This window comes from Hippoglossus stenolepis, chromosome 21 (assembly GCF_022539355.2).
Source record: "Hippoglossus stenolepis isolate QCI-W04-F060 chromosome 21, HSTE1.2, whole genome shotgun sequence".
Lineage (NCBI taxonomy): Eukaryota > Metazoa > Chordata > Actinopteri > Pleuronectiformes > Pleuronectidae > Hippoglossus > Hippoglossus stenolepis.
The window spans coordinates 14,353,753-14,378,770 of record NC_061503.1 but is presented as its reverse complement, the minus strand read 5'-3'; the positions used below and the strand labels follow the sequence as shown (position 1 = coordinate 14,378,770).

At 44.6% G+C, this 25,018-nt stretch overlaps 2 protein-coding genes across 5 annotated transcripts in view; one reads left to right on the top strand and one right to left on the bottom strand.

Annotated features, from left to right (window-relative positions):
- Nucleotides 1-12,968, top strand: part of afap1l2 (actin filament associated protein 1-like 2) — a 34,569-nt gene extending 21,601 nt beyond the window's left edge. Inside the window, exons 5-20 of one of the 4 annotated variants that reach the window (XM_035145378.2) lie at nt 5,326-5,437; nt 6,225-6,308; nt 6,708-6,919; nt 7,430-7,609; nt 7,709-7,795; nt 7,900-7,984; nt 8,077-8,181; nt 8,628-8,839; nt 9,710-9,855; nt 9,946-10,057; nt 10,348-10,584; nt 10,694-10,985; nt 11,357-11,530; nt 11,625-11,812; nt 12,102-12,305; nt 12,411-12,968. In XM_035145378.2, the coding sequence (XP_035001269.1) occupies nt 5,326-5,437; nt 6,225-6,308; nt 6,708-6,919; nt 7,430-7,609; nt 7,709-7,795; nt 7,900-7,984; nt 8,077-8,181; nt 8,628-8,839; nt 9,710-9,855; nt 9,946-10,057; nt 10,348-10,584; nt 10,694-10,985; nt 11,357-11,530; nt 11,625-11,812; nt 12,102-12,305; nt 12,411-12,437 (2,457 nt within the window). In that variant the 3' untranslated portion in view covers nt 12,438-12,968. Of the gene's footprint in view, nt 1-5,325; nt 5,438-6,224; nt 6,309-6,707; nt 6,920-7,429; nt 7,610-7,708; nt 7,796-7,899; nt 7,985-8,076; nt 8,182-8,627; nt 8,840-9,709; nt 9,856-9,945; nt 10,058-10,290; nt 10,585-10,693; nt 10,986-11,356; nt 11,531-11,624; nt 11,813-12,101; nt 12,306-12,410 lie in introns of all 4 variants that reach the window. The other 3 variants (XM_035145377.2, XM_047338262.1, XM_035145379.2) reach the window with 3 other exon arrangements.
- A 300-nt stretch (nt 12,969-13,268) lies between these two features.
- vwa2 (von Willebrand factor A domain containing 2) lies at nt 13,269-24,949 on the bottom strand. Its single transcript, XM_035145380.2, has 14 exons — nt 24,858-24,949; nt 21,292-21,356; nt 18,436-18,510; nt 17,712-17,845; nt 17,519-17,628; nt 16,776-16,973; nt 16,540-16,673; nt 16,265-16,394; nt 15,973-16,028; nt 15,760-15,867; nt 14,926-15,507; nt 14,168-14,719; nt 13,823-13,945; nt 13,269-13,673 (listed from the first exon to the last, which is right to left on the bottom strand). The coding sequence occupies exons 2-14, from the start codon at nt 21,344-21,346 to the stop codon at nt 13,543-13,545; spliced, it is 2,388 nt and encodes a 795-aa protein (XP_035001271.1). The 5' UTR covers nt 21,347-21,356; nt 24,858-24,949; the 3' UTR covers nt 13,269-13,542.
- Nucleotides 24,950-25,018: the final 69 nt, after the last annotated feature.

The following is a 25,018-nucleotide window of genomic DNA, read 5'->3' as shown; positions in this document are numbered from 1 at the left end:
AGAGAGTTCTCCTGAATCTGGTTTTCCAAAGCTGATTATTTTTATCACTACCTCCTCGTGTGGTGTGTGTGTGTGTGTGTGTGTGTGTGTGTGTGTGTGTGTGTGTGTGTGTGTGTGTGTGTGTGTGTGTGTGTGTGTGTGTGTGTGTGTGTGTGTGTGTGTGTGTGTGTGGTCATTACTCATGTTGCGGGGACCTAAATCTGTTTACACAGTCACATTATGGGCATTTATGTTCCCTATGGGGACGAGCAGGTCCCTATAACATAAATCATTAAACTCTGAGGTGAGGACGTGTTCTAGTGTTTGGCCACGGTAAGGCTTATGCAAGTGGTAGTTATGGTTAGGGTTAGATTATGTCTCCAGGAAATGAATGTAAGTCAATGTAACGTCTTCTGAAGTCATGGAGACAAGACTCCCTCTCCCTCTCTCTCTCTCTCTCTCTCTCCCTGTGTGTGTGTGTGTGTTTTCGCTGCTCCGGATTCTTGGCATGGGAACCAGGGATTTTCCATGTTCCTCTGACTTTTCGTTTTTTCGGGCTCTTTTTCCCACTCTTTGCTCAAAGCACCGCACCCCTACACCCCACCCCACCACAACCACCACCACCACCACCACCACCTCGCTTTGTTTTTAATGCTCCGACTCCACGATCCATTCCTTCTGCCCGATGTTTCTGCGGTGAGGGTGTGTGTGTGTGTGTGTGAAGTGAAAGGTTTCGGGGCTGGGGTGACTTTTCTACAGAATTGGAGCAAACTCTTTTTCTGCAACAGTGAAAAAATAGGCTTGCAGACAAACACCTGGCAGCTGGTCTGTGGAAGACCTTCTCGTCAGCCTCAGCCCAAACAACAGGCAGCTTTTCTGGAGATGAGTAAAAGAGGAGAAAGACAAAGGAGATATAGATATGGGGGGCTGCTGCTGCTCTGGAATGCCTGGCTCTTTGTTTTAATTAATAACAGATGCCCAGACCGCTGTGTTTTTCATCGTGGAGCAGTTTACACTGTTTGTACTGTCATGTGAATACGTGATATGGTTTTTTTGGTCACCTGCAAACTGAAACACTTTGTGGGATTGTTGTTGAAACGAGAACAGATACTCAAACAATGACACAGGGGAACAGTGCACCAGTGAAAAAGGGAATGACATTCGAACAGGTCTGCCTTCTAAAGAGCACTTTACCAGTACCTCTAACTTGGAATTTATGGGTCTCACTGGTGTATATATCATCTTTGTAGGATGTTGAAAAGCTAAACTTCTGCTTCTGCCATTCCGAGACGGGGTCGCAGAGGCAGCCAGCTATAAGTAAGGTATTCCAGACATCCCTCTCTTCCAGCTCTTCCTAGGGGATCCAGAGGTATTCCAGGACCAGAGAATCCTGGGTCTACCCATGTGGATCTCCAAGTGTCCAGTAAACCTCCAAAGGAAGGCACGTCCCCTTTTTGATGTGAGGGAGCAGCGGTTCTACTCTGAGTTCCCCTCGGATGTCTGAACTCCTCATATTATCTCTAAGGCTGTTCCCGGACACCCAACGGAGAAAACTAATTTCGTCCGCTTGTTGTCACGATCTCGTTCTTTCGGCCACTACCCAGCGCTCATGACCATAGTTGAGGGTTGGAACATAAATCGACAAGTAAATCCAAAGCTGAGCCTCTTGTCCATCTCACACTTCATCTGACCCTCACTTGTGGAGAAGACCCCACGATAATTGAACTCGATAAATTTGTTTAACCCAAACACAAAAGATGACAAGCATCTGACAAGTGAACCAAATCAACGGCATTATCACAGATAAACCAAAATTTCCCTCGGGATAAATAAAGTATCTATCTATCTATCTATCTATCTATCTGTCTGTCTGTCTGTCTGTCTGTCTGTCTGTCTGTCTGTCTGTCTGTCTGTCTATCTGTCTGTCTGTCTGTCTGTCTGTCTATCTATCTATCTATCTATCTATCTATCTATCTATCTATCTATCTATCTCGTCGCTGCATCATTTTGAAGATATAGCATCATAACCCATGTTACGTTCTGATGGGTGTTTTTGCTGATGCTTGCGTTCCGTAAAATCTTGAACAGCTCCATAATGTGTAACTGATGTTACCGCATTGATAACAATCTCCGTCCCACACATTTCTCCGTGGATCCTTTTCCTTCACTTTCTGGCACCCGGGCTAATCGCACAAACAAATCTTTGTCGCATGACGTGACGCCTGTTATTATGACAGCTCACTGCATCTGCTACGCGTTACTGGAAATGTGTTGCTGTGCTGAAGCGATATGGTGGGAAAAGCGCTCCCATTGCTGGGGATTCCCTGTTTCCTGGGAGTTAAACAGCTGTGAAAGAAATCATGACTTTGGGATATTTACACAAACAGACAAATATGATTTGTTTGTCAGACGGTATTTTGTTGTTGGTTACAGGCTGGTAGCCACCAAACACCAGATATAATATATTAGCTTTCTCTCTAGTGTTATTCGTTTTTTTTCCTGTGTAGAGACTAAGCATTGCTACACACCAGACACGATAACACTCCCAAAGGTGATTGCAGAGTCATCTTGCAGGAAGGGAGCAGCTTTTCTGTGGCAAACGTCCCCACGCTGAAGAGAAGCTGAGCAGCTTTGACCGAACTCAATCAAACAAACTCTGATAATGTGAGATACTTTTAAAATGTGCGACTTTGTAAAAGAGCTCGTACTTTTCCCACTGAGCCCCCCCCCACACACACACACACACACACCATCCCAAAAGGTTTGGTTTGCATGATATATGAGTCTCCTCCGCTTGAGGGTTGTATTTTTTTTATATTTCTCTGATCTCGCTGAGAATGCGACAGCCTTCGGGGAAATAAAAGTAAAAATGAAGGAATACAGGCAGCGTGTTCGGATCAGAGGTGGGAGGGAAACATTAGACATTGTTAAGAAATCGCTTTTTGTCATTCAACTCAGAGGGTTTCACAGAGTTCACTGGAGGGAAGAAGAAAAACAATATCCGACAATGTCAGACTTCTTCAACGTCACTGAATTATGTTAAAATGGGCTTTAATTCTTGTTTTTTAAAAGATTAATTTTTCTTTTTCCTTTAACATTTATACGTTGGTAGAAGTAATCTGTAATTTTCCCACCACCGCTCTGTCTTCCATTGTTGATTGTTGTATGAGTTGGTGTCTGTGGCTCAGGAGGTAGAGAGGGTCGTCCACTAACCAGAGGGTTGGTAGTTTGATCCCCAGCTCCTTCAGTCTGCTCCTGAGTGTGTGAATGTGTGATAGAAGAAGCGCTGTACATGTGACAAGCTGAATGTGACTTGTGCTGTAAAGGCCTTTGAGTGATTGATAAGACCGGGAAAGCCATTTACCATTTATCTGATCAAGTAGATTCAAAAACTCTGTGTCCTCACAGGACGTATTCTAAATGTTTTACTCGTGTTCCACATTAAAAGAATATCTGACATTCTTTAACCTTCCTGTCACGTGTCATTTTGTTAACGTCTTTCTCTGGCCTCAGAGGAATCCTCCCTATCATCCATCTCTTTGCTTCGTTACGTTTCACTCTGTAAAAGATAAACACTTTCACTTGTATAGTGGCGAACTGGTACGTTATCTCATTTCTAGTGTGAACCGAGACAAAAACCTGCTTCCTCCTCTGCTTGCCGCCAGATACTGTGTGTGATGACTTGAGATGTGTGGTCACAGGCTGAGGCAACAATTGTTTTCTCAGGAAAAATTTTTCTAAGGAGAAGTTTTTATTTCAACACAGTGTCTGAGTCAGAAACACATCTTCCAGGGAAACCTGTTAATGAGTCGAGAACCAAAAACACACTGAGTAATCTGCAGGATTTCACATTTCCCAATAAAAATGTTTTTTGCAGTTACCAGATGTGTCAATATGTGACAATACTGATAAATAAAGCCAGTTGCTCGGAAATTAAACCCAAACCTTAAAAGTGACCCTGGTGACTCTTCAATCTTAACATTCTCCACATTTAAATCTGATGCGTATTAAAGCAACACCATGTAACTGAGCAACAGCGCCCTCTGCAGCCACATGTCATGATTAATTCTGTTGGGCTCTGAGTCCGAGTGGTTAAAGGCTCATTTATGCATCTTTTACCAAGAGAGACACGCAAGGTTCAAACATTGCAACCGCCACTGCCCACATACGTCCTGTGCGTTTTTTCCGTTGGCATGGTTGTTAAGCAATACATCCACTAGAGGGCAGTGAAGAGTCGAGAGTTTCTGATAACAACAAACAAAAGTTGGTCTTGAAGTCTCTCCTCGAAAAGAAATAAGAAGAAATGTCTTACTTGTCTCCTATATGTCATCTCGCTTGAACTATTGGCGTCACTACCCCCAGTCTGTAAGCCTTTAGAAGACGTGCACAAATATGGACGATTGGAATGCAGAGTATACAGACAGAAGGCTACGTCCATTTCCGTATCCAACGTATCCAACTTTAACTTTAACAAATACACCAAACTCCGTTTAGAATTCTTCTTATTTTAAAACATTCCTTACTGAAAATCAGAGATAAACACTGGTTTTTAATGACTTCTAAGTCTTTTTAACTGATCTACAGTTGAAGCATTACCCTTCAACTTGCTGGATCCGATTCTGACAATCGAAACTGCGACTATCAGTCAGATTAAGATGAGCATCAAAGAATTTACCAGTTTAAAGTTGTGGTGTATTCAAAGAAATTCTTCATTTTATCAGTCAGAAAAAGAAACTGCCAACTTAACAGACTCCAGCGAGTTCCTTTTTTTCAAGTATCACTTGTCGCTGATTTACTGACTTTGAGTTGAATATAGAGCAAAAGTAAAGAGGAGTTTCTAAATGAATACAAGCAGCAGAGAAGTCTGGTGGTTTCCACTCGTATGGGAGGGGACAGACAGACGGTCTTTACCACACAGGAGACGAGGAGCAAGACAGAAGTGAAGCCAGACTGCTGATTGATTTCAGGAAAAGCCACTGAGCCCACACACACACACACACACACACACACACACACACACACACACACACACACACACACACACACACACACACATATATACATAAATACATGCCCCCCCTTCTTTTCCATGCTCACACAGAAACACTTTTCCCTGAAGGCAAACATATAACTCTCTAGTGCACTGGGTCAGACGAGGATTGGTTACATGAGGAATTCCCTACTTACTCCTGAAGTGACAGCTGGATTAGACATGATTTCAGCCTGGGTGGGGGGGGGGACCCATGTTAATAATGTACACGTGTGTGTAGGTGTGATTTCTGCTTCAACATACACAAGTTGTTGGTCATACTTTTATTTACCTTCTCTCCCTCTCTCATCTGTCAGTGTGTGGTGGGTCGGGAGCCGTTCCCCTTACCTGCAGTTCCCTCTCCGGCCACTATAGACACTTCAGAGAGTTACTATGAGGAGGCGCAGCCCTACGAGGAAACTGTCAATGGTAAGAGCTGTGGTTCAGTGTCACATTTCTTCTTCCCCATGGACCTGTTTCACAGAGACACATATTGATTGTTGGATTCAATACTTTTTTTACAAGCCAAGGAGGTTATGTTTTCGTCTGTGTTTCTGTCTGTTAGTTTGCAGGATTACGCAAAAAACTACTGGACGGATTATAACGAAATTTGCAGGCAATATGGGTCAGGAAGGAATTCATTGAATATTGGTGCAAATCTGGATCAGGGGGCAGATTCAGGAATATTGTTTCACCTTCTTGAAGATAGTTTAGTTCGTTAGTTAGTTAGTTAGTTAGTTAGTTCGTTCGTTTCTGAGAGAATCATTCGTGGATCTTAATGAAATAAATCAGACATGTTTAGGTGACTGATATTTATGAGTGTGTGCAATTTGGTTCAGATCCAAATACAAATCTGGATCAAGTGAATTTGAACCTGGTTTCACAAGGGGATTGTTGGGGCTTGGTTGGAGCTTTTGCACTTTCTGAATCCCCTTCGAGTTTTTTCGAGCCTTCTTGTTGCACTGTGATATCATTTTACCACAAACATCTTCACTTCTAGAGGTTGTGTGCTATTTTTTTACACAAAGGTTGCGACACTTCATGCATATTTTTTTCTAATTAAGCAAAGAGCTTCTATTCCTGTCACGTGCTGCGATTTCTCTACATTTATCTTTTCAATAGTTATTATTCTTTAAGTTACATTCCTTCTCCCTATTTTTCCAATCTTGATCTTCTTCCTCCTCTTCCTCCTCCTGCTGCTGCTGCTGTCGTGTAGATCTGGACTGTTTTGGCCTCCTCTCAGGGCCCTGGATGCGAGTGCAGAGCTCTGACAGTGTGGTCTATGCTGTTATCACCAGGGGTAGCTAGCTCTCTGTCACAGGACCCGTGTGTTTGTGTGCATGTCTCTGTCTTACCGTTGCTTGAGGCCTGAGTCCTTTTGTGCACGGACACGTCGTCGTCAAGCATGAACCATGTCCTGCATGTAAAGAAGCAGATTTAAGTCAAGACCTGTGACAAGCATCAATCATTGGCTCCATCTTCATCTCAATTTCCTTCATTTATTAACTTGACATATTCATCCTGCCTCTATACTCAAATGTGAGGAAATCCTCTGCCATTGAAGACATTCATCAAGGTTGAGAAATCAGGCATTAACCTCATGTGCTCCTTCAAACTCACCCTGCACTGCAAATATGAACTTGACCATAACGGCTGCCTTGTTTCTTCTCTCCTTACATCACTGATTTTTCGCTGTCAGATGACGGGGAGGTCATCAGCAGCTCATACGAGTCCTATGATGAGGAGGAAGTGACCAGAGGCAAGTCACCATCGGCGCAGCACCAGTGGCCATCGACAGAGGCGTCCATCGAGCTGATGAAGGACGCTCGGATCTGCGCCTTCCTGTGGAGGAAGAAGTGGCTCGGCCAGTGGGCCAAACAGCTGTGTGTCATCAAAGACCACCGTCTGCAGGTAAAAGACAGATTGTAATTAAAGATGGACGACCGTCTCTTGTCCCTGCCTTTGTACGACAACGAAGCCAAAATGGCATCATTAGGAGAGGGAGTCTGCACAGTAGTGATCTTGGTGTATAGGTCATAAACCTCACCTCCTCCGTGTTAGCGGGTGGGACATGGATCAAATTCAAAAGTTAAATAAAAAAATACACATCAAATACATTTTCTCATACATTTCTAGATAGTGGGAGGAAGTGGAGAAATCCATCTATATTTATAGATCTATGTTATAGAACTGTGTGAAAATCTGAATTAATGTGTCGAGGAAGTTTTCTATACAACCATACATGTTTCAGTAATATACAAATATTATTACTCCGTGTCCTTTTATCACAAACGTTTCATGGGAGTTACTTGCTGTAACTTTCTCTCGGCGAACTTCCTCCCCATATGTGTGGTCACCTTGTTACCTTGTCACTTAAGCTGTTGCACAATCAAAGTCAGTGTTATCTCTGCTCCCCCTCAGTGCTATAAGAGCTCCAAGGAGCAGACGCCCCTGCTGGATGTGAGTCTGCTGGGCTGCAGTTTCGTCTACAAAGAGAAGCAGCTGAAGAGGAAAGAGCACAAGCTGAAGATCACGCCTGTAGGAGGGGAGGCCATCGTGCTGGGCCTGCAGAGCAAGGAGCAGACGGTGCAGTGGCTGAAGGTGAGCTGTTCCAAACACGTCTCAGCTCCTTAAAACTCGCACCACGCAGCATTATTAGACGAGCGACCACTGTGTTTAAAAAATCTGGACGTTCATCAGGTGATTCAGGATATCAGCCCCAAACCGTTAGAGAGCTGTGAACCCCAGCACTCGGTGACCGACTCCCCGAGGCTCATCTGCACTAAGGTACGTTTAATCTTAAATTCCCGTTAATCCCACAATCCAATTACCAGTCCTCAACTTTTATCACATGCCCTCTCAACGACTAAAACGTAGATGTGAACACACAGGGAGAGCTGGGTGAGAGACACTCGGTGGCTTCAGAGAGCGGCAGCAGCACAGACAGCCACGCTGAAACACCGGAAAACAAAGATGGTGAGTTTTTTCCGAACAACTTTGTTCAACGACAGGGTTCTGGGATCTGAAAACAAAAATCTTATGAGAAAAAACACTTCTTTTCTCCACAGTGAAGAAAAAATTAGATGCAGGTTGGAAGTTCAGTAACCTCATGAACATCGGCAAGAAAAAACCTTCCTCATTGGAGAGTCCAGAGAAATCTGTCGACACGTCAGGTGAGTAAGACGACGTTGCTGAGGCTACGTCCGTACCGCAACGTTTTCTTTTGAAAATGGTGTTTTCAAACTAAAATCGATCTCGGTCCACATAAGCGTTTTGGCTCCATATCAGTTTTAAAGGTTCAGTGTGTAGAGTTTAGTGACATCTAGTGGTGAAGTTGCATGTTGCAGCTGAATACCCCTCACCTCACCCTCCCCTTCGAAACATGGAAGAGAACCTGTGGCAGCCTTCAGTTGTTATAAAAACTCAAAAGGTGTTTAGTTTGTCCAGTCTGGGCTACTGTAAAAAACATAGCGGCCTCCGTAGAGAGGACCCGCTCCTGATGTAAATATAAAGTAATTGAATATAAAGGGCCCATTCTAGGGTAAAGAAAACAACAGCACATACAACTTAGGGTGAAACTGCTCCTCATAACAAAGTCACCTCCTCCCTCCTCCGTCAGGCTACCTCAACGTGCTGGTGAACAGCCAATGGCGGACCTGCTGGTGTCTCATCAAGAACGGTCAGCTGTGGTTTTACCAGGACAAGGGCAAACACAAGGTGAGCCAGCCGGCCGTGACGCTGGAGGGCTGCTGCGTGCTGCCCGACCCCAGCCCCGAGCACCTGTACTCCTTCAGGATCAACGCAGACGGCGCACAGGTGGCGACTCTGGAGGTAGACGATCTTCTTTGTGTGTTACATTTCTCCTGATGTGTGGAGGTTAGAGTCTGAACAGGTCTGACACCGTTTCTCACCAAACTGACACATGACGCTAACCCTAGTGTTAAGCAAAGAGGACCAAGCAACCATATGATACGTGACGTACGTGAAGTATGTTTCCTGTCCTCAAAGGAGAGCATATGTCAGCTTTACTGTGTTGTGGCAAAAAATAAGCACAAGGTAAACACGTCTGCATAAAAGTTCCGTTCTTTATCAACATTTCTCAGAAAGAGAAAACAGTGGGCAGCTTCTTGTCGGAAACTTTAACACTAATAGAGTATCAACGTCTGGAAATCACTTCCTGCTGACATCAAACTATGTAATGCAATGTGTGTGTGTGTGTGTGTGTGTGTGTGTGTGTGTGTGTGTGTGTGTGTGTGTGTGTAGGGTGGGGGTGCTTTACTAAACTGGGATTTGGGGGGGGACTTGTGCTACACCCTTTTTCACGAGGCTTTCAGTACCACCCTGCTGCAGTGCATATGCGGTCATAGGCAAAGGAATTTCATGTTTAGTCTTGAGGGCTGTTTCTAAAAGATTTACGGTTCTGGTTTTTATTTTTCTTACTATGTTTTTGATTCACTTCACTCAAACTTCTCAGGTCCTGTATTTACTAAAACTAACAAAAAAATACAAAAACTTAAAGTTTTGTAATTTCAGGAAATATCTGTCAAACCATGATGTTTTAATAATGTGATATGTTTCTATTAGGTGAGCTGTTTATTAATACAAAGTAATAGAGAGTTATACAAAATAAATGACAGGGTTTTAAATCCATGATGTCTCACTCTATCTTTTCCTTTCCTCTCCTCTCTCGGCCCCTCCCAGGCAAAGACGTCAGCGGACATGGGCCACTGGCTGGGCCTCCTGCTGTCACAGACAGGCAGCAAGACCGACCCGGAGGACCTGACGTACGACTACGTCAACTCGGAGAGGATCTCCTGCATCGTCAATGCTGCCAAGACTTCCTTATAGTAACGCTCTCACTTCAGTCCACTTACATGGGAAATGCTTCTGAACATATATGTGGGGAACAGTGTTTAATTGAGTGTGTGTTTCTCCAGCTTGATGCAGAGGAGGTATTCAGAGCTGAACACCTACATAGACACGCCGCCCGCCGTCCCTCTCGACTCAGAGGAACTGTACGACGATGTGGCGTCTTTAGCAGACCCAGAGGTACGTTCACAATTAAAACCAACTCAATCGAGTTAAAGGTGAAAAACAAAGTAAGAAACTTGACCACTTTCCAATAACAACGGTATTTCTATAAATCTGCCTAGTTTTGGAAAATCCCCTGGGAGACATGTGGCCTAATATTTAGCTTTCTCAATTTTTTGTAAAAGATGTTCCTGCTGTAGAAAACACGCAGCCTCTCCTTTGTTGTTTCATGAATCCATTTTCAAATCCAGGAATCGCTTCATGTGGCCACTTCTCATCTCCTAACTTCCTGCTCTCGTGACACGCAGGACGCCGAGGAGAGCATCCTGCAGGACACTGAGGACAACCAGCTTCAGCAACGTAATGAAACACAAGCAGCACACGAGGAGACAGAGGGAACAGAGCAGGACAAGGTTTACCTGGACCTGATTCCTGTGCGCTCCTTCCTCCATACATCCTGTGGGGGTAAAAACCCGCCCACCAAAGAAACTTGTACACACTTTAACGTGGAAGAGCAGAAAGACTCATCGTGTCAAGATAACGAGGTACAGTCGTCTCCACTCTCATTCCCAAACACATTCAAAATAAGAAAACAGACGTAACAATTCCTCACGTTACTTAATTCATATTTTATATTTTGTGGGCTGATTTCAGGTCACTTCGACAAACCCCTCTGAGCCAGAGCCGACACCCGGCTTATATGAAACAAGTTTGACCTCCGCTGTCAGCAAACCAGAGCTAACGCGCCCGTCGACTCCCACGCCGCAGCACGCCCAACTTCAGCCCCTCAAAACCACGTCCCAAAGCCAGGAGACATCAAAGAGGATGAGCCTGGGGATCCCACCGGCCTTCAGCTCCCCCGGGGGACACAAAGGACCGACGGGTCACACCGCGGCTGGGTTCCCCCAGAGTCCTCAACCGCTGCGGCCCAAAGCTCACACCATGGGTGAGAGTACAACACAGGGACAGTGACAGTGTTCCAGGAGGGGAGTAGAATAAAGAACAAAATTTAGCAGTGTCCTCCTGTCGCTCAAGGTCTCACTGTTTTTATCAACACTGTCCAAAAGAAAGTAAAATGCATTTACCTGTGCATTGAGTCAGATTTACTGCTTCCTTCTCGCTCTAATCTGAAACTACCACGGCTCCCTCTAGTGAAATACTGCGTCCCCTGCAGTCAAAGCCAGAGCTGCACAGTGGAACCTACATTTATATTCAATATAAATATTGGCTTTTTAATAATCCCTGCATCTTTTGAATTTATTTCATTTTGATTTGTGAATTTGTGAATCTTTGAAAATGTCAATATTCAATTCCCAGGGAGTCCTGGTGCAGTTGAGGTGAAACTGGGCAAAAACCGCACGGAGGCCGACATGCGGCGCTACATCGACGAGCGCGACTGCCTGGAGAGAGAGAGGGAGGAGGTGAGGAGCAGTCTGGGAAACCTGAAGAAGGAGCGGAGGGAGGCCAGAGAGGAGCTCAGCGCCTGCCAAGGTGCACATACACACACTTCACTCCCCGTAGCGCCCCTGCTAACAAAGGTGAGGCCGACCTCGACGTGACTGACGGCCTCTCTTGTCGTCCTCAGATCCAAAACAACAGGCCTCGCTGGAAGCCCGTCTGAAGCAGAGGGAGGAGGCGTGTCGGGAGGCGGAGCAACGCAGGGTGGAGGTGGAGCTGCGGCTGATGGAGGTGAAGGAAAGTCTGAGGAAGGTGGAGTCAGGGCAGTTCACACTGGGAACCACACTGGACAGCAGCCTCCAGGACATGCCCACGGTCAGTGCACTGGTTCTGTTGGTACAAAGATGGACGACATGACAGCTCCCAAAAAGTGAAGCCACGGCGTCTTGATCGCCCTCTAGTGCCGGTGGCAGTGTAGGTCATAAACTGCCACCTCCTCCATGTTTGTGGATGAGACGTGGGCCAAGTTAAAAAGCTTTATTCTATATTGTAACGTGTCGTCGTCCATCTTTAAATACAGTCTATGATACCAATGCAGAACTTCAGAACCTTTAAGTTTGAAATACTGATTATGAAAGAACCTCCTCTCTTCTTTTACCCTCAGGTTAAATCTTCAACCCTGCCTGCTACCCAGACATCATCTTCATCATCGTCTTCATTAACAACATCTTCATCAACATCATCATCGTCCCAAAACCCAAACAACCTCAGTGCAGACTTGGTCTCACCGGTCAACTCTGCCTCTGCACTAAAGAACAGACCGGCCTCCATCATGGCCACGAAAGGCAAAGTTCTGCAGAAAGCTAAGGTGAGACTATAGATTTCGTTTGAAAGTTTGGATGTCAGGGGGAACAAGTTATTAAAGTATTATGAAACATTCGTTACACTCTCCTTTTCTTATTTGTGTTTACAGGAGTGGGAGAAGAAATCCACCACCTAGGAGGAAAACAGTCTTTGGTCTCCTCTGACCTGATCAAATCCACAACTCGTCCTACGTTTAGCATTAGAAGTCCAGACAAATAAATCAACAACCTCCCTTCTCTGGATCCTTCATCCTCATCACCTCCCTGCCAAGACTAAAAAGAGCCAATCAGAGAGACGCACAAGCTGTTTCTTCAAATACCACTGGATAACTTTGGCTCTAATGACTTCAAAAGTGTTTTTTATTTCCCTCTGTTTGCAAGGAGGAGGAATTGGATGTAGGAGCGTTTTGGCCAGTCTAACAATCGTTCTTGATAACGATGAAACGAGATATTTCAATGCTACAAACGCAAAGATTTGAAACCACTGAAATGTTGAGACAGAGACACCCCTCGACTAAAATGCCCATTTTGTACACACCCTTTTGTAGCTTGGTTCATGTATGCTGGTAGCCAAGATGTAAATATATTTACACCATTATCCAGCCTCTTGGCTTGTATTGCTAGGTAGAAATGCACTTTTTATTCAAATAAAAATGTACTGATGACAACACCGACTGAGAATTTGTTTTTTTAGCCTTTGAACCTCGCACTCATTAGTGGAGTTTCTCTGCTGAAAACAAACTGAAGGTTAAATTTGCAGAGGACACATTAAACATTTAAAGGATAATTAGAGTCAACACATTCATTTCTCACTGATGAAAGTAAAATATTCATGAACGGGACTCGTTTGACATGAGGATGTTTGAGCTGCTGAAAACGAGGAAAGTCAAGGAATTCTACTGAAACTTATGGAATTTGTCCCGTTTGTGATTAATAAACTGAAAAAAGAAAGAATCTCGACACATATACACACTATAATGTACTATATTATAATATAAAAAGTTTACATCTTTGAATACACAGTGAGGGCTGACAAATGCAACAAAAAAGACAAACCAGGACACAAATGGACACCACAGTAGAGACGCACACAGTTCGAAGGCACTTGTTCAAGTTCCAGTGCAGGTTTAAATAGCAAAAACATTGATTTTCCCTTTACTCCAATAAACATCCTTGGTTCTTAAGAGTCCGAAGGTGATTGGTTTCTGTGAATAAATGTGTGTTGAGCGTGTTTGAGGCGAGTCAGGCGGCGTGTCTCCGGCGGTGCAGCTTGTAGTGGTGCAGCAGCTCCTGGTGGCTCTTCCTCTGCCTGCTCTTCCTCCGAAGACCTGCAGGCCTCGGGAGGTCTCCTCTGGATGACGGCCTCCTGCTTCCTGTGAACAAAACCGGCAGAATAAGTCACGACCACTATTCCTATTCGACAGGGTCCATCAGGATGAGAGGGGATGCAGTGACACACAGAATACTTGATGGAGGCGCAGCCCTTTTAATTTAAAAACCAGACTCTCGTTAGTTCACTGACTTGTTTCACAGTGTGGTCCCTCGAAGCCTTGGCACTGACAGCGGAAGCTTCCTCCTGACATGACGCAGATCCCGTCATTCATACACGGGTTCGGGATGCACAGGTTTACCGGCTTCTTCACCTCTGGTGGACAGAAAATCCCCCAAAATAACTTATTATCAAGTCACATATATTCACAGATTAAAATTCAGAGTCGTACAGTCTCTATTTATCTGTTTTCTACATTTACACAGCTGTAAAGGAGTGTTGGTGAAAAACAAACAATATATGGCAGATTATTCGGATTTTCTTTTCAATCAACCCCTCGCTCCTGTCCATGGAGGTTTTCCCCTGAGTGCATCTCACCTGAACACAGCATCTGCACCAGAACGTCCTCAAAGTACTTGAGATCCTCATACATGGGCACTGAGATCATGTGATCCTCCGAGCCGGCGATCTGCAGCAGCTTCTCTCTCTGCACGTCCCCGATCCCGATCACAAACAGAGACACCCCGTTGTCTCGTATCTTCTGCGCCGGCACGAAGGCGTCGCTCCCGCCCGAGCCGTCGGTCAGCACCACCACGGCCTTGTTGACCCCGGGCCGTGCGCCTCGGGCGACGGTCAGGACGTCGGAGTGGATGTGGAGCAGAGCCGTGCCGGTCGAGGCCACCCCACCCACGTAGCCGGCGTCGCCTACCGCCTTGAGGATGGCGGAGCCCGTCTCGTGGGCGTCCAGGTTGAAGATGGTGGTGGCTCTGCGTCCGTAAGCCACAAGCGCCACTTGGGCCACGTCCCGGTTGATGTCGAACTGGACGGTGAGGCTGCGCACAAAGTCGCGCAGGGTGGCAAAGTTATCACGGCCGACGCCACCTGAGGCGTCCACGGCAAAGACCAGGTCCACTGCTTGACCCAGACAACCTGGGAAACACACACATAAAGAATTATTATAGAGTAGCGCGCATAGGGGTGAAACAGGGGTGAAGACATAACCTCCTTGTTGGAGGCAAAGACAGAATCCCGAGTACAATGTGGATATATTAGTATCCAGTATACAGTAGTAATAGTGAAAATATTCAAGAATATTCTGCCTATGAAAGGAGACTGTGTAGAAGTCTGTTCTGTACCTTGTGTGTCCACACTGCAGATTTTGGCCTTGAGCTCTGGGATCTTGGCGTTGAACCGGTCCGGTGACGTGTAGGTGAGAGTCCTCTGTGGATTTCCGGTGATATTATTCAGCTGTCCCCTCAAGCGGTCCGGTCCCACCCCGATAAGAAAGATCTCCCTGTCCCGCGCGTATTTAGACGGCTGCACCACGTCGTCGACGGCAGGGTTGGCGGTGAGCAGCACCACCACACGGGGGAGGTCGTCCGACACATCAGCGAAGACCGGCGCGCTCTTGAAGCCGTGGCGCGTGACGTACTGAAGCGCCTCTCCTGTTTTGGTTTCACCGCCAATTGGTTGAAGCGCGTCCACCGCCTTGAGCAGGCCCCTCAGGTCCCCTCGGAACTTACCCACCTGGGCTTCGACTCGAGCCTCGCCGCCGAACACCGCCAAGCCGACTTTGGTGGGGCTGTCGGACCCGATCACCGTCTGCAGGAAGCGCTTCAAGAAGGACTTGAGGCGGAGGAAGCCCTCCAAGGTGAGAGTGGCAGAGCCCTCCAGCAGGAAGAGCAGGTCCACAGAGCAGTCGAGTGACAACGCAGGAGCTGAGGAGGGAGCGGTTCGTTAGTGAAGAGCTGCAAGTATCTCAGTGGACCATGAACTGGAAATAAAGACGGACGACATGTCGGTTCCCCAACAGTGAAGCGTCTCGAAGTACATCCGTCTATTCAAAACCTCACCTCCTCCATGTTAGTAAATGGGACATTGAGCAAACTAAAAAGTCGTTGTAGTTTCTGACAAGTTTGGTTTTAATTACTTTTATGATATGAAATGGTGACATGGTGTCACATACGTACCACAGTGAGGGTCTCCTCCGTATCCCGGCGGACACACACAGTTGTAACCCTCTGGACCTTCTGATACACATGTTCCACCGTTCAGACAGGGCTGAGAGTCACAGGGTTCTGAGAGAGAGAGGGGGCAGGAGGTGAGCAGCACAAACACACACCATCTGAAAAGAGAAAAGTTAACATGCATGTGGATTCAAAGGAGGAGAACAAGGTTATCACCTGGACAGATGGTCCGATGGCAAACTGTCTGGTGTCTCTTGTAAGCCTTGTTGTACCTGCAACATGTGGGTCAAGAAAATAAGAAGTGAAAACACAACTCACATGAAAACACAAACCGAAAAACCAACAAACTAATTAAATTTCGTTTTCTGGTCACGTTTTCAAAGTTACCAATTTTCTCTCCAATGGCTGTAATGTGCAGCTACATAGAAAATGTTCTCTGTATTAAAACAGTTTCAGTAAATTGGAGGATGCTATTTGTTTTGTTGCACATATTTAAACTTCATCTTGCCTGTAGTGGGGGCAGAGAGACGTGTATGGGGAAAAACCCTTGGAGCCTTTCCAGCACATGAAATTCCCCATCAGCTCCTTCACCGTCTCCAGCGTCTTCCTCTCGCAGGGGAACGACTCCAACTGGCAGCCTGGACGGCAGAAAACCACGGGATCCATTGGAATCGGCGTTAGGGAGAGAGGATGGAGGGATGTTGGGAACGGAGAAGAGTTAAAGAGGAAGAGATCATTTTTAGATTCTCATTATTGTCCAGTGACGAACCAGTGACCTCCCACCTGCTGGCGTGGCGTTGCAGACAGAGAAGGTGCTCAGTGTCGTGTACAGGCCGTTGACGGCATCGTAGAAATGCTCGGCGAAGAAAACGTGGCTTTCCATTGGCTCACTGGCCAGAGCGTGTAGCTCCTCCCACCTGTGACACAGATAAAACAGTAAATCAAACAACTAAACAAAATGAAGATGTATTGTAGTTTATAATTTCGCTAACAGACGTGATGAACAATGTTTTAATTACCTGGGAAAGCGCACGCCGACGGCGAACAAGACCACGCCTGTTTCTTTGAGCTGCGCAGCCGCCTGCACCGTGTTGCCCTGAGACCTCCCGTCTGATAGGAGGATGGCGACGCGAGCCACGGCGGAGGAGTTGCGGCCGCCGGGGTAACCCTTCCTCAGGATGTACTTGAGAGCCAGGGCTGTCTGGGTGCTGCCTCCCCTGTGAGTTTAGAGCGTGGAAACGTTCTTCACATGTTAGTGTCAGAACAATCCTGGCTGAAGACAATGTTGTACTGCACTTGTACTTGTGAACAAGATAGCACAAAAACAACAAAACCGATTTTCAGGTAACTTGGTGGAAGGATGTGGTGTAGGTCAGACAAGAACCCATTAAATTTTGGTGCGGATCCAGGAATCTTTCTTTAATTTCTTTAACATTTCGAGATAAGATGTTTTTCAAAACTTTCACCTTATTTCCAGAAAATGATTAATGGATCTTGATGGAAGAAACATCTGGTACATTTAGGAAACTGATAACTATGACTGTTGGGCCTTGGCGGAGAGATGCACCCTACTGTGATAAATTAGCTTGAAATATTAAAATTCCTTGCAGTTGGTTTTCAATTTGTTTTTTAACTGTGTTTGTGCTTTTAGATCCTCATTGTTTGAGATACATTGCTTCATTAGAGGCAAAACCTCAAATAACCCTGATCACCTCCGATATCCCAAAACACCGTCTCTGTGCAGGTGAGAGGAGAAACTCACCTGTAAGAAATCTTCTTCATGTGCTTCTTCAGCTCCTGTTTGGTCGTGTACGAGTCCAGAGAAAACTCCAGCCGAGGAGTGGAGCCGAACTGAATCAAACCAACTCGCACCTGTAAAAAACGTGGGGTCAAACCGGCGGTGACTGACGAGAGAGAAACAGACGGAATGAAAGAGAGGGGGAAAGAAGACAAACCTTGTCTGGTGCGATGTCGAGCGCCTGGCAGAGTTTGAGGGCGTAGTGTTTGGACCTCTCGAAGCTGCCCTTCCCCACGCTGTAGGACCCATCCAGGAGGAAGAGGATGTCCATCGCCGCTGAGCACTGCATCACTTCCCATGGAAACACACACACACAGCAGAAATGAAATAAACCCACAAGATGTCAAGATAAGGAAGAAGAAACTGATGCATTCCTGGCAAAGAGCCCCTATGTTCTATCGTGTTTGGGAGATTATCCTGGTTAGTTATCAAACGGGCTGCTGCAGACGAAAATAATACCTCGACATAACAAGAACAAAAGCTGCTCAACGTGCCAGAGCTCAATTTTCTTTTCCACAAAACCATTACCGAGCAAAAGCTCTTCCCTTCTCCCTCCCCGGAGCGTGTTTGTACTCGCTGACGGCGTAAATAACCTGCAGTGTTACTGTGGTGTCAGAATGTGCAGCCGATCGTGCAGAGGATCTTTAGAGGCTGAGAGTGTTTCCCATTTCCTCACAGAGACATCAGGCTGATAAGACCACCCACCACCTCAAAGGGTCAAGTTTCCAACTCCGGATTTTTCTATTTGAAATAACTCAACCGCAGCATAATTTACAAAACCCTCCCAGTCCTCACACTTTGCTGTAAATATGCACGACCCAATGTTTAACCAGATGCATGCAGATGTGCAGCCTCGAACGTGGTCTTGGTCACAGACTCACTCTCTCCTGCAGAGTTGATTTTCAGGATGTTGTCATGGCTGGTTTGGATCTCCTGCACCGTGATGCCCTGCTGGACTGGAAGAGAAACAACAACAACAACAAGGTGGAGGTGAAATGTTGAAACAAACAGTATTATGCACATGCACGGTGCTAACAGGACCGAAAAAGCTATTCAAGATACAAAGACAATGCTTTTGTTTCAAAATTCTGATAGTAACACATCAGCCGATATATATTAAAAGAAGAAGGCAATGATTCCTAAGATATATTTTACAGTTTAACCATAAACTCTATTGTGAATTATACTTTTTTCAAAAATATATAATTTCAACTAAAATAAACATACCTTTAATTTAAAATGCATCTTTTCTCCTATAAAATGAAACACGTCTATTCTCTCTCATGCACCAGCTGCATTTGTTAGGCGACATTTATTAAGCGTCTAGTGTTTTATATGAGTTAATTGTCTTATCAGATTAAATGTCAGCCTGTGTTATTATTATCACTATGGCTCTGTTTTGTTGAGGGAAGAAATATTGCCATTACTCAATATGAACAGCAGGGGGTGGCAGTGAAAACTAAAGGTCTAACTTAATCAGTTTAATTTATATTTTTAATCATTGTCTTGCATTATTGCTCATTGAGTTCACAAACTAACTCCAGATTCTGTCCAGTACAGATGGGCTTAGAAAACATTTTAAATACACTAAAAAACATCTTTAGAGCCTCTAGAGAAAATAAAATAAAAAGAATAGGATTTTGTCCCTGAAGCCGACGCTGTTCACTGACTCCCACTTGACCCCCCCCTCTGGGCTGGATAATTGAGTATTTAAAGCTAATGTGAATGGACAAGAGAAGAAGACCATTCTTTGGCTCTAGTCACTGAGAGGACGTTGCTCTGTTCAGGCTACAGCTCAGAGAAGAGGGAGGGGGGGGGGACATGTGACTTCCTGTCCGGCATGTGAACACGTCCTGGTGTCCCCGGTAACCCCAGTGGGTCACAGAGGTATTTGTCCAGCACAGGGACGGAGCGCTCGAGTGATTTTTACAAACGTGCAGCGTCCTTCTCTTCAGTCAGAAGAGGAAAACCACAAGGGACAGAAACATCACAGATCAGTTTCATGTGCAAAGTTTATCTCTGCATCCGGCACTGTAGCACGAACACTGACTTTATCCTCAGCTTTCTGTCACCAGGAGTCAGTGTGAGGATTGGGGAGAAAAGATATATGACACACAGAACCAAAACAATATTAACATTAAAAGATACATTATGAAAAACTACATTTTTAACAAATACTGTAGAATTAGCAGTTTATGAGTCCAGATTTAAACAAACATAGATTTTCAGAACTTTAAAACATGTACATCTTTATCAAAATCTACAATATTATAAGATGTAGAAATGTGGTGAATCCTCACATTGAAAATTATATGTTGGGAGGTTTTTGGGGTATAAGCAACATAGATAAGAGAATTATTCATAATCATTTATATACTGATTTCTGTTTGTTTCTCACAGCAAAAACTAGAAAAAATCTGATAATAATGTTGAAATACAAACTATATTTTCCTTGAGAGCAAATAAAGCAGCTGACTTGACGTCCACGACATCCTGGTCATCACCATCACAGGAAACAATCTACTGTAAAATCCAACAACAACACTAATCGCTAAAAGAAAAGCAGCAGCTGCAACCCTACACCGCGACCTCTTCACAATCCTGACCCTTTCATCCGCCTCCTAATTCCAGCGTCAGTCCAGCACCAAGCTCCTCCTGACAGTGAAAGTTTAGGGTCTTGGCAAGCTGCTCTCTCGTGGTCAGCGGGGCCCCACGGCTCTGAACAAAAAGTCTGTCTGTTCAGCCTCTCGCTAAGCCACTCTGTGTATCTGTAATATCTGTGATCGAAAACATGGCAGGAAAACCAGGAGATAATGAGCAGGAATCCTTCAGGCCCGAGGAGTGACGAGCAGCCACCACAGAAAATCAGCTTCTACCTGGTCTGTGAAATTGACATTGACAGAGCGGATTACATGGATACTTATCCTGCAACATGTTATCAGCTCCTGTCAGCGCAGGAGGAGAAGGGGGCGTCTCGGACAAGGTGAAAACAGTCTGGTTTGGTTCAGGTTCAAAGTCTTAAACTGGCTGTTAATAAATACTTTACATGGTGCTAAAGCTGTCATTTTTGAAAACAAGCTGCAGATTGTATTGCCCCACAGCCGCCGCCTCTGCCCTCGGGCAAATACCAACAACTCTCAGGTGCAAGAGAACAACTGACGATACGCTATAAAATACGACACTCAACTTGACCTGTGTGGAAACGTACGAGAATTCTTCAGGACCGGGGACTCGACAGGTTTGAGCAGTAAAATATCTGGTAAAGAATCTGAGGTTGGCCGGAGGAGCATCAGTCGAGGGTTCCAACACCTCAATATACTCACAAATACTGATTTTCATGACATTGACTTAAGTCTCTCTCTCCGTCAGCAATTTAACCTCATAACATAACCCGAATATTAACATTTATCTCAATTTGGGTCAAACACCAGCCCTCAGATGGTCCATTTTAAGACCGGAAGTTCATAAATACAAACTAATGCCTTTGGATGAAGCCGGATGAGCCGTTTCCTTCCTTTTCCAGTGTCTGTGTGCTAAGCTAAACTAACCTGAATGTTCAATGATGTAGAAAAGGTGTAAAAACACAAAGTATTCACAGTCAGGCTTAAACAGCAAATACGCAGCTACAGAATCAGGTTGTAAAGATGAGCTAAAGGTTGTGTACGGTCACGTTTTGTGCATTTGTATATTTTGACTTTATAATGAGGGAGGATTCAATGCAGAACAGTAGAACCGACCTTGAAGCAGCAGCAGCAGAGTTACGAGGAGGGAGAGATGGATATCAGGGAGCATGTTGGGACACCTGGAACGATAAGACACGAGCTTAGAAAGAAAATACAGAACAAAATCGAAAAAACAGGGGGTTAAGTAGTATTGAAAACTTTGCTGCAACGTTTGAAGGCTTTTTACGAGGCTGAAGATGTGGAAGTATTCAATATTTCAAAAAATAGAACATAAAAGTCAAGAAAAATATATATATAAAAAAGAGAAATGGAATTCTGTGCAACATAAATGTCATGATCTGACCCTCCAGGTTGGGAACCGGTGAAATATCTCACCAGAAAAACAGCATTTCAAGCCTGGCTGGCTGTTTTCCCTGAAGTACCAGAAACACAGCATGAGGCTCAAAGGGGGATGAAGAGAGATGTTAGCCACAGGCCACATTTAGCCTCCGTCTTTACCAGGCAGGTCGAGTAAGAAACTTGCCTTAAGGACTCGTTTCTTCAGCTAATTGTCGGTCGACCTTTCAACAAGATCAGATGAAGTGAAACCTGACGACTGACAGCCAACATGGAGGAACACAAGGATTTTGGCATGTACCAAAACACTTAACTGTCCACACACACACAGTACACCAGCATGTCGACTGATCTTTGTTTTGACTGGGAAAGAGAGTTTATAATGAGTGGGAACTCAAATTCGCAGTGAGGGCTGAGACTGTGTGTTTGTGTGTGTTTGTGTGTGTGTCCTCGATATCTACGGTGTAATCAGTGTGTATTCCTGGATGAGGCTTGATATTGATGAACTGATTAGAATTTGGTGATCAAAGGACAAAGTCAATGTGACCTCAAGAAAACATGTTTTTGGACATAACTCAATAATTCATATGCTAATTATTATTCAAACTTAACACATGTCTAATAGGATGAAATGATGGAGTGAGTTTATAATTATGAGTCATATACCAATGAATAAAGTGTGTACAGAGTGTACATTTTAACTTCATGTCATCTTTCCGTGTATTAAAACCAAGGATTAACGATCCCTCCTGCTTTGATCTGTACGTTCATTGTTGGCTCTGAAGTCGAAGGACAAGGTTTGATTAACTGCTGATGAGATCGACCATAATATCCTGCCTGTGTGAGAGAAGTGTGTGAGAGACCTTCCTATAGGTAAGAGGCTTTGTGTGTTTCTGAAACAGAGACACAATTGTGTGCAGCTTTAAGGATTCTGTGTGTACTATGCGTGCGTGTGTGTGTGTGATACAGATCTACGGAGCAGGCATGCAGCGACTGTCGGAGAAGCCCCAGGCTGATAAACATCTCCAGGGGTTATTGATGCTGTATTTACGTCTCGAGGACAAGAAATTTCATTACTTCCAGGGGCTTGGGGGGGGGGGGAGCAGTCATGCATGCCTACAAATAAAATATCCACATGGTGTAGACTACACACGCATGTGCACGACACACCGCTGTCTGAAAATTGGCTGCCTCTTCACAAGCATTCTTCTGGATCCCTCCACCTCCTGCCTGTCGCCCTCTGACAGACTGTGAACACTGCACTCAACTTTCATTACAGCTCAACTTAAAGAGACAAACCTGCGGGTCTATGGTGCTTTTGTTAAAAGTACATATTTGTTATGCATGCGTTTGTGCAGCTCCTCATAATTTCTGGATTTAGGTCAAACGTTATTCAGCTGGAATGAGTCTGTAAACCTGATACTTTCATTCACAGGGTTTAAAAAGAAATGAGACTAATTTTGGGACATTCCTAAAAACACACCACCTTAAAGAAAAAGAAAAAAAGGCCTCGACCGTGGATGTGCCGTCTGTTTTTAATTGGTCGACAGGTTGGAAAGTGCCTCCACTCTTGTAGTCTGTCATTAGAAACGAGGTCGAGCATTTGGAGCGACTTCATACGAGGTCTCCTAACCTGTACTTGGAGGTGAATCGCTTTGAGAAAACATCCTCACAAGTTAAATGATTTCAGGATGAGTCACCTGGAGGAGCCACTTTTAGAACAACAGAAGAACAAATGTTATTCAAAATGAACGTGTTGGTTTTCAATTAAGCGAAGGGACAAGTTCAAAGAGCAAGGAGGTCAACCACACACACAGAGGATGTGAAAACCTTACTGAACTTTCTACTCCAATCTGATGGAGTAAAACTAAATAAAAGCTCCCGTCTGCATCGTTAAAGCAACGTTATGTGACTTTTTTGGCATTAAAGTTATCAAAATTGCACTGTAGATCAGGTAAAAAGACTTAGACGTCATTGAAAACCAGCGTTTATCTCCAATATTCAGCCAGGAAACGTTTAAAATATGAAGGGTTTCAGCTGGTTTCAACAGTTAAATTTAAGACCCTTTAAGAACATAATGAATGAAATCTAAGACCCGTGTCAAGTAGGACCGATATGAAGGAATATTGAAGCCCTAGAATTACTAACACTTCCCCATAATTAAAGATAAAATAAAGAAGCCTAGAATAACCTTTGAAACTCCATGTTATCTCTCAGAGAATGAGAACATTTCTGACCCCAGTGTTTGTTGACTCAGTTCTTCATTGGTCTTGTTTTTAGTTTTATGACTGTGTTAATATCTGTCTTGTTGAGAAAGAACTGCAACACAAACAGACATTACAAATGATGCACATATTTTAAAGCATGAAGGAAGTAAGGTTAAACCAACGTTAACATAATTAAGACCCATTATGTATTTAAGACTCAAGGTCCAAAATTAAGATGATTAGATTTTACACTTAAGATATTAAGACCCTATGGAAACCTTGTTAACTGTTTGCAGCAGCAGCAGCTCCTGTAGTTCAATTAGCCAAGGATCATGGGTAATATCCAACATTCATTAGTGTTTTTCTCAACATGAAAACAACTTAAATCGTTAGAAACACGGAGTCCAACGGAATTAATCACGTGTGGCTGCAGAGGGCGCTGTTGCTCAATAAAAACTACATAGGGTTGCTTTAATTTTAACATCAGAGAAACACACCCAGCTGTTATTTTACAACAAGTAAACACGAGCTAACGTTTCAGGATTTAAATAAAAATTGATAGAATTTAAACAAGTTTAATTTCCCCTGTAGTTCAACTTCTGTTAACATCTGGTCACTCTTTAAGGGAAACCCGGGGTCAGAGGTTGTGACCCCATCATGCAACAGGAGCCCAGGTTTACTCAAGAAGACAAACAAAACTGATGCCACTCATCCTGGTTAAGTCGTAAATGGGTGCATGGAATTCAAGAAATTCATCATTCATCATCATCAAATTCACATCACTTTTAAGGGGGTTTGTTTTGGTTTCTTGTGTTTTTCAATTCACTTGTTCTCCAACTAAAATGATGTCATACCTTTATTCATATAGTGGTACTTTCACACTTGGATTAAACAAATTAAACATTTGTATTCATATCCATCATTCTTCTTTGCGCATTTGCATCTGTGCAGAAACATCCAGATGTTCCGCTTTTGGTTCATTTAATTCACATGTAAACACTTTCAGCAGGCGGCGCTCTGCAGCTTCATCATCAGACTAAAACACCCGCAGACATATCAGATAAACCATCTTCTTACCGTGCGCTGCAGTCTGGGCTCCTCCGTCTCTGGCCGGTTCTCCCCCAGGACTCCTCTCCGCTCTGGATCCGGGATGCGACTGACTCAGCCCCGGGGACAGGAGCGCACTGACCCCGCCTCCTCTCCATGCGCACACCTCTGGTTCTCCTGCACCGGTGAAC

Coding starts and splice junctions, on each gene's coding strand:
- vwa2 (XM_035145380.2), bottom strand. CDS start 21,346: ATGCTCCCTGATATCCATCTCTCCCTCCTCGTAACTCTGCTGCTGCTG. Junction 16,674..16,775: donor GTCGGCGTGCGCTTTCCCAG/GTAATTAAAACA, acceptor TCTGTGTCACAG/GTGGGAGGAGCTACACGCTC. Junction 16,395..16,539: donor CTGCAACGCCACGCCAGCAG/GTGGGAGGTCAC, acceptor TCTGCCGTCCAG/GCTGCCAGTTGGAGTCGTTC.